The sequence below is a fragment of the Echinops telfairi genome, unplaced genomic scaffold, assembly GCF_000313985.2.
Source record: "Echinops telfairi isolate 266 unplaced genomic scaffold, ASM31398v2 ScPeMD7_6273;HRSCAF=7185, whole genome shotgun sequence".
Taxonomy (NCBI): Eukaryota; Metazoa; Chordata; class Mammalia; order Afrosoricida; family Tenrecidae; genus Echinops; species Echinops telfairi.
In genome coordinates this window covers 1179549-1188986 of record NW_022110173.1, presented here as the reverse complement: position 1 = coordinate 1188986, position 9438 = coordinate 1179549, and the positions used below count along the sequence as shown (strand labels likewise).

The following is a 9438-nucleotide window of genomic DNA, read 5'->3' as shown; positions in this document are numbered from 1 at the left end:
GAATGCCAATTTAATAGAAGAAAGTATTCTTGCATTGAGGGAGTACTTGAGTGGAGGCCCAATGTCCTTCTGCTACCTTAATACTAAACTTATAAATACAGACTCATAGATCTATTTCCCCATCCTCATATATAAATATATTTGCCTATGTACATGCGTTTTTTAGACTCTATTAATGCCCTTTGCCTCCTAGCTCTTTCCTCTATTTTCTTTGACTTTCCTTTTGTCCCACTATCATGCTCAGTCTTCATTTGGGTTTCAGCAATTCCTCATGGTTACATTACCCTTGATCATGCCTTACCGGGCCTCCTACACCCTCCTCACCACTGATTTGGATCACTTGTTCCCTTGTCCCTAGGTTCGTTAACACCACTACCTTTCTCCCCACCTCCCCCTCTCCCATGTACAACTTTATTACGATACTCCTTCACACACTCATTTCCTTCATAAGCCATCTCTTACTTATTTATAAGTATTCCTTGGTTTATTTTGGCAATGCCACTTAGTACCACCACCATCGATACTCTCTTAGTTTTCCTTTACTGGTACCATCTTGTTCTATTCCCTGATTTTCTCACCCAAATTACGCAAATGGCATTTTCCTAACTCCAGATAAGTTAGAATATTTGAGAATTTATTCCTATGAGCATGTGCTTTAAGTACAATTCCAAACTTAAACCCACTGCCATTGAGTTGATTCTGACTCCTAGAAGCCTTATGTACGGTTTCTGAGGCAGTAAGTCTTTATGGGAGCAGCAGCCTCGTCTTTGTCCCGAGAGCACAGCAGTTAGTGAGTTTGAACCAGCAATTTTCCAGTTAGAAGTTGAACACTTACTTGTCAGTACTTCCAGGGTTTTAAATATTTTAGAAGATATTGAAAGGAAAATTGTTGTGTGGTTAAAGAAGTTTGAGAAATGGCTATGTTAAGAAAAGATAATAAAGGTTCTTTATTACGTTCTATGATCCTTTAATATGCCAGTGTTCATCTCTAAGGGAAGAAGGATATAATACACAGCATTTTTTAAAAAAGAATCTAAAGGACTAGTGGCCCTTGGAGAATAATTTTGGAAATGATGTTCTAATAAAATGTACAATGTCTTGATGCAGTTAAGATTTGTCAGTTGCTACATTCGTGCCCTCCCCACTGTGCCAGTTGTTCTGAAGCTATATAAGTTCTTGTGACCTAAGAACTCTGATGATGTATTTTGAGACCATGTTTCCATAAAAATAGTTTTTAAAGAGAATACTAAATACTGTGGGGGGGGGGGGAAGCAACACTATTAGAATATAGCCAGCAGACATCTAGATTAAACTCATGTCAGAAACAAAACGTCTGATGAAAGAACGGCATTGTGTCTGCCAGTGAATCAGTTATCAGGTTCCCACCTTGTTTAAATGGGAAACACTTGCTCTCATGGCAGAATTGCCTTACAAGTACCTTGCTCAGGTAACTACAAACGATAAAGGGAGTTGCTGTATATTAAAAATGGAAGTCTTTGTAAATTGCACTGAAATGTTCTTTCTTTAATCATGAAATATGATTTGATTTTCTTTATGATGTGTTGGTGAAGTAGGTTATATTTTGATTTGGATAGTTTTAAGTAATTTTAAACTACTTTGCCCTTGATTTAATTTGTATATACCGTTGTTATTTCCAGGTAATAGGGTAGTAATTTATTCTGTTAAAGGATGCATTGTTCCCGGGGGTAGTATTTTTCCTCCTGTAATTATTTTATTAAAAGATAGCTACATAAAACAGACATATAGTTCATGAATATAAAGATTCTCCTAATCACCACCCAGATTAAGAGACAGACTTTTGTCAACCACCCCGTTATACTGCCCTCCCCTCAAAGAACTACTGTGTTAACTTTTGTAGTAATCATTTTATCTTATTTCATGTCTTTATATTTCCATTATTCAAATGAACATCCTTAGGTACCAAAGTGTATTTTTACTGTCTCCTTGTACCATCCATGTTTCTTCCTTGAATCAGGGATTGGCTTTTGGGGAAACATTTTAATAGCTTACGTTCTTTGGTGCTTGGAAGACTGATCTGATGGCATATATTATCTTTCAGGGTGTTGTGATGTCTGAAGAAGAAGTATTTGAGCTTGTTCCTGATGATGAGCGGCAGTGCTTAGCATGCAGAACCACGTGCTTTCTCTCTGCCCTTACGTGTTCCTGTAATCCTGAGCGACTTGTGTGTCTCCACCACCCAGCTGACTTGTGTCCCTGCCCCATGCAGAAGAAATGTTTGAGGTATCCATGAGGATTTTGTAAAACCAAGTCTTGCTCTTTTTCTTAGTTATTCCCATACATAGTAACTTTTGTCAATCTGTCTGCGTCTCTGCTCTAGGACCAGCCCTCTGACATTGACTCTAAACTTGGCAGTTAAAGTTAGGCTGTGTTAGTCTGGGTAGACTAGAGAGAAAAATCCATGGACACACATGTTGTGTATATGAAAGAGATTTATTAAAAAAAAAAGAAAAAATTATATACAAGAGCAATTGAACATTGAGCCCAGTCTAGATCAAGTCCATAAGTCCGGTATTAGCCCACATGTCCCAATCTATAAAGTCCTCTTCAGGCTCACGAAACTCATGAAATGACGGCGAATGTAGATGATCACAGGCCAGTGGGTATTAAGTCTTTGGATCCAGTGGCATTGGAAACATCTGAAAGCTGGCAGGAGTCTCTGCATGGCTTCTCCAGCACCCAGGGCTGCATCAGGGTGGGTCCATGTGTCTTCTTAGCTGCTGTGTCTTTCAGGCTGGGAGCAGAGAGTCTCCTACCTCCAAGGAGGTAATACAAGAATTCCCAGAATCCTTAGGGGAAGGCTATGCCCACACAGAAGCCTCATTGGCTATGACCTGATTGACAGGCTAGACTCCAACCCTACATGCTTATCCTTAAATTGGCAATTATATAACTACTATCTAGTCTGTCACTTGATTTCACATGTTCCTTGTCTCTTCTTAATGTCAAAACTTAATGAGATTCATTGCTTTTCATTCTATGTGAACCACGATTCCATTCCCTGGCCATTACTTTTCTTAAGCTATCTGTATTGAAATTTAATTTATTTTTAAGTTGTTGGTTCTTAAAGTTTTGATTTCTGTGTTTTTTCCCCTAGATACCGCTACCCGTTAGAAGATCTCCCTTCTCTCCTCTATGGTGTGAAAGTCAGGGCACAGTCTTATGACACTTGGGCCAGTCGGGTTACAGAAGCACTATCTGCTAGTTTCAACCACAAGAAAGGTTACGTTTCCTCCTTTTGTGTACATACTTTGAAATGCTTGTCCCTTTAAAAGAGCCCCTTTCAAAGTATATTTTTCCTTCACTTTAAGGAAAGTTCCTAGGCTTCATATGAGTTTGAGAATATGGATGGCCTGCATGTGGATTTAGTTTTCTATTTGAGAGTCTTATTTTAAACAAAAAGGTTTATAAAATGGGACTGATTGCAGACTTGCAGTAGATAGATGTCTGTTTTGAGGAGCTATTGTTACCAATGGGTCAGTCAACGCAGCAGTCTTGCGTGGAAAGAGAAATTCCCCTTAGCTGAGATAAATCATCCATATGGCCTAGAAATGAATACCTGGTCATATACTTTGATTGGATTAGAGATTGGATCACAGCTGCAGTGTGTTTCTACGAATAGGTTGATGATTCACTTTAGAGAGGTTGGTTAAGATTTTGGAATAGCTTTTTATATCTGCGATTATGGTGCATGACTTTTTATTTGTTTTTACAGATTTGATTGAATTGAGAGTGATGTTGGAAGATGCTGAGGATAGGAAATATCCAGAGAATGATCTATTTCGAAAACTCAGGGATGCTGTAAAAGAAGCTGAGACCTGTGCTTCTGTGGCTCAGCTGCTTCTGAGCAAAAAGCAGAAACACAAGTAAGACCAAGAAGGTTTTTTGCTGTATTTCTTGCAGAGTAAAACAGAAAATTATAACTACAACCTGTGAGCCCTGCCCTCTGTGCCTTTGTGTTTCCCTTTGTCAGTATTGTCCAGTCTGACCTCCTTTTTCTCTCGACTGGCGTCCTGTGTCCTCTTCCGGGAGGCATGTCCCTGACAGGGCACCAGGGAGGCATGTCCCTGACAGGGCACCACGCTTACTCTGGGTTCTGTGTGAGCTCTCTTCCCCTAGACACCCGGGACCGAATGCCATGCTCTCGGTGAGGCTTTTCTTGACAGTCCTTTTTAAAACTACACCTTCTTTCCAGCTTTGTTTTCTTCTTCTCTACCGACCGACTTATCTATTCTTCTGATAGCCTAGATAAATTACTTATTTATTATCCACTCCCCACTCCCACTACAATGTATGCTAGTGTAGAATGCCAGGGGTTTGGGTCCTATATTCACTAAAGAGTTAAAACACATTTCCATCATTGCAGCAGAATGAACAGGTATGCTTGGGATAGACCAGAGGTTCCCAAGTTTAGTTGGCCTAAGGCCTCATTTCCAGAAAAAAACTGCAGCCCCATGCCTGGCAATTAAAAACTTTGGTTCTATATCCTATAATCCAGCATAAAGTATAGGTGTCTGCTTTTTTTGCTCCCCCTTGCATTGTACCCTTGCCACCAGGGGGTGGTATTGCCCACCTTGGGAAATGCTGGGCCAGATTTATAAAGAAATTAGAAAAGCACCTTTGATCCCAAAATGACTGTGAATTTTTCTTGCTTATTATGTTTCAATATTATTTCACATCAGGCAGAGCCCAGAGTGTGGGAGAACTCGGACCAAATTGACAGTGGAGGAATTGAAGGCCTTTGTCCAACAACTCTTTAGTCTTCCGTGTGTCATCAGCCAAGCTAGACAAGTAAAGGTGGAGTATTAATTACATGCCTGTCTTGGATAATGTGGTTAAATGAAATGGAATGTCTAGACTCGTGCTCTGTCATATTTGTCTCTCTTCTCCTACTTAGTAAGTAATAAGAAGCTCTTATAGGAGCAGTCCTAATATAGTGGATTGCATGTTGGGCTGCTAAACACAAGGTCAGCAGTTCAGGACCAAATGAGGTTTTTGCTCTTGTAAAGATTTATAACCTTGGAAACACACAGGGGCCGCTGCACTCTGTCTTACAGAGTTGCTAAGAGTTGGAATGGACTGTGTGGCTGTGACTTTTGAAAGACTCTCTTGGCTTCGTTCTTTAGGTCACATTTAAAATGCTGGAACTGAGCCAACTATGGGCGTCCTTGTGGCACAGCGCTTCTGGGCTCAGCTGAAAACCAAGAAGTCAGATGTTTTACCCTCTCGGGCTCAGTGGGAGAAAAGTCCTGGCAATCTGCTCCCCCAAAGATGATAGTGTAGGAAACCTTATGAGTCGGAATAGACGCAGCCTACAGGCTCCTTTATTATTCCTGTGTTAATTTCACATCAGAACTTCTCTTTATCATAGATGTTATTGAAATGCAAGACATTAGTTAAATGAATCTGAGAGCGAATCGGTGAGTTATAAGAACTGGAGTTTTAAAATTACACAGTTCTGAAACCATCAGGGTCCTGAAGGTTTAATGAATATGTAAAGTCTCAGAAGTACACATAACGTATTAATCTGTGTAATTAGGAATCATGTTTGAGATGTGTTTTTATGTGTTTGGAGGAATGGACAGAGTAGCTAAAATAAAGCTTATCAGATTGGGAAATCTAGTCTCAATTGTGTTTTTATCTTGCTCTTTCTCAGAAGATCATTTTGATTATTGACCACTGGAAACATTTCTCTAATCTGTGTCACTACTGTCTTCTAGGTTTCTGCCTGGCTCGTTGCCAACTCGTTAGTCTTCTTGGCTTGACTCCTAAGTTTGTGTATATTGTATATATTAGGAGTATATATTTATATTATGGCATATATTAGAAACCAGCTTTTTCCCCTCCACACTCTAGGTATCTTATTTGTCCACTGACATTAACTATCACTTGTAGCTTATTTACTCACAAGCCTCTAGCTCTGACTGCCTTTCTCCTTCTTTACAGATTCCTATATCTAGTTGCTTGCTTCCTGGAACCAGTGGAGGATTGTAATCAGAGAGAGTAATGTGATCTGGATCATAATTTAGATAATCTCTGGCAACAAAACGAATAATAAACTGTAGGGCACAAAAGTAAAAGCAATAAGAGGCAATTGTAGTCATCCAAAGGACAGATTCTAGCAGTGCAGAGTATAGTGTAATTTTCTGTGTTTCCATTTCATTGGCTAAAAAGCATCTTAAAAGCTTTTCATGAAAATTTTCTAATCTGCAATTGTGTACATACCCAGTTGTGGTTCTTTTCCTGTTTCTGTAGTTCTGCCTGCAACTGTGAAGCATTGATCTACCATCAGTAACGATTTCATTACAGTTCCCACTGTACTTTATGTCCCATTTAAGTGGCAGCATTTCTGTGAATCCTTGGACACTTTTATGTCCTCTTGCTGATAGTCTCCCTCTTCGAGGTGTGTGTGTGTGTGTGTGTGTGTGTGTGTATGTGATACACAGAGAGAATGAATTAGATAGTGGTTTACATTTCAGATAATAAATTATTTATTTAACCATTTAAGCCATTAATCAGCGCCCCCCCCATCAGCTTACTCTATAGAGACCTTGCTGTTTCTCTTCTCACTCTTGTACATTACTTCCCCTTCACCCAGATTATTACCTGTCATCTTATCTCCCTCCCTGTCCCCACTCCCCTCCAAAGTCTGTTTCTTTGCTTATCAAAGTCTTTATTTTATAGTTTTTGGTTTTCTATATAACAGTGGTCGTACAGTGTGTGTCCTTTTGTGATTGACTAATTGTACTCAGCATAATGCTCTCCAGGTCCATCCATGCCATCAAGTGCTTCATGGGTAGGTGATTTGTCTTTATTGTTGTCCTGTCTAAGACTTAGTAAATGAGTCTGTCTCTTTCTATAAGGTTGATTCATTTATTATCAGTGGGTTCCATATTTAATCTTTAGATTGTCTCCAAGCTAGATCCCAAAGCCTACTGCTTCTCATTTTCTTTTTGGCTTAAACATTGCTGTAAGCTACTAGAAAGAATGTAACCTAGTGTCTTCGCAGATAAAGCACTCGGCTGTAAGCCTATAGGGTGATGATGTGGCAGTCTACTTCTAGAAGAGAGCAGCCTAGGAAAGCCTGTGGGGCACTTCGGCCCTGGAACAGTTCTGAATTGGAATCTGCTTGACAACAATGGGTTTGGACCCACCAGGATTTGTACTTGGATTACTCTAGCTACTTCTTACTTGATTTCCATGTTTCTACACCTGTCTCCTGCAGTCTATTTTCATTGAGTAACCAGAGTGGTCATCTAACGTATGAGTTAGAGTCTGTCATTCCCTTGTGCTTAAAATTCTCCCCTTGCTCCACAAAGCCATTGGAATAAAACCCAAACTTATTCTTACCTATGAAATATTACATAGTTTTACTTCTTACTCTCCAGTTATATGTATCCCTCCCTCCCTTACGCAACGTGCGTATCATACCAGCTCAGTCCTCTTTTCCAGTTACTATTTGCTTTGTGTGAACTGCTCTTCCTCTACTTCCTTGTATGGTTCCCACCACATCCCTTTCATTTTGGATTCAATTTCTTTGTCTTCTGTGAATACTCTAGCTAAGTAATATGCTCCTCTCCCCTTCTAGTAATTTTCCATCACGTTGTCCTATTTTATTTTAGTAGCACTTAAACTGAAACATTCACATAGCTACTTTCTCACCACCTATATTAGATGGTATGTTTCTTGAGACTAAGCACTCTGTATGTCTTGTTCAATACTGTGTGGCTAGAATAATGTCTGCATCTAAGTCAGCAGTCATTAAGTACTTATTGAATTAATTGTATGTATAAAGCAGACTAATTATAGAGAAACATATGGATACTTTTGCCTATCATCTGTTTGGTGGTATGATGGTGACATTACATATGGTCTACAAATGGTACATCAGTTGTCTATTGGTTTGCCCGGATTGTGTATTCCACACTAATTTTGTATCTTTTAAACTTGCTTTCTGTTTTATTTGTTGATCTTATTAGAATTTGCTGGATGATGTGGAAGAATTTCATGAACGTGCTCAGGAGGCAATGATGGATGAAACTCCAGATTCTTCCAAGCTCCAGATGCTAATAGACATGGGCTCTAGTCTGTATGTGGAACTGCCTGAATTACCCCGACTAAAGCAAGAGCTACAGCAGGCCCGATGGTTGGATGAAGTAAGACTGACCCTGTCTGATCCACAGCAAGTCACTTTAGAGGTCATGAAGAAGTTGATTGATTCTGGGGTGGGCTTGGCGCCCCACCATGCTGTGGAGAAAGCAATGGCTGAGCTGCAGGAGCTCCTTACAGTGTCGGAACGATGGGAAGAAAAGGCTAAGGTCTGCTTACAGGCAAGGTAAAGACCTGTGTTGGTGATTGTTACCTCTTTAATAACTAAAATGGGAAAGAGGAGTATAAAGAACGATTTTGTTAAATATTTTTCAAAATATTAAATGTTGAATGTTTTTCTGTCTTCCTGATCAGTCACCAAATTATCGAATGATACTGCATCTAGACTGTTTCAAATAATAATTGCTAGCAGAGTATTTTGTTAGGTACTTTAAGTGATGCAAAGTAGTATTTGACTTAGCACTTACTATTAATGAATTTGAAGTTAGAAATTATCATATATAAAGCTCATTGCAGTGTTATTCATATTAGTTGAGAAGTTGCATTCAGAAAAGGAGGGATCTTTATGAGCTTGAGAAAAAAGGGGGACTCTAGGTAGTGCCTTGGTGGCACAGTGGGCTAAGCACCTCCAGCCCACCAGGTGCCCCACAGAAGAAAGCTGAGGCTATCTGGTCTCGTCAAGACATACAGTCTCAGAAACTCTCTCTCAGGTCACTTTAAGTCAGATGACTTGATAACAGTGGTGGATTGGTTTTGAAGACTGAGTAGGATTAGAGTGGAAAGGGGAAGGAAGTTGGGAGAGATGTCATAAGCCGAGTTCTAAGGGTATGCTCAGGTGACAGAAAATTTAAAAAAAAATTGTTTTGAGTAGAAGATTGATGCAGGAAAGTAGTGAGACACAAGATTAGAATTAGTTCACAGAAAAACAAGAGAAGAAGCAAAAAGAGGAGCTGATTCCAAGGGCTCAATAGAAAGTAAATGTTTAGAAAATAACATGGCAACATATGTACAAATGTGCTTGATACAATTTTTAAAAAATCATTTTATTGGGGGCTCATACAAATCTTATCACAATCCATACATACATCAATTGTATAAAGTACATTCGTTACCCTCATCATTCTCAAAACATTTGTTCTCCAGGTAAGCCCCTGGCATCAGCTCCTCATTTTCCCCCTCCCTCCCCGCTCCCCGCTCCCTCATGAACCCTTGATAATTTATAAATTGTTATTTTGTCATATCTTACATTGTCCAACATCTCCCTTCACCCACTTTTCTGTTGTCTGTCCC

The 9438-nt window shown here is 39.5% G+C and overlaps 1 protein-coding gene across 1 annotated transcript in view; it reads left to right on the top strand.

The window, feature by feature from the left end:
* The window catches only part of KDM5A (lysine demethylase 5A), a 99910-nt gene that overhangs the window by 53077 nt on the left and 37395 nt on the right, over positions 1–9438 (top strand). Inside the window, exons 13-17 of the mRNA XM_030887221.2 lie at positions 2081–2262; positions 3137–3261; positions 3755–3905; positions 4722–4836; positions 8019–8374. Coding sequence (XP_030743081.2) covers positions 2081–2262; positions 3137–3261; positions 3755–3905; positions 4722–4836; positions 8019–8374 — 929 coding nt within the window. The remainder of the gene's footprint in view (positions 1–2080; positions 2263–3136; positions 3262–3754; positions 3906–4721; positions 4837–8018; positions 8375–9438) is intronic.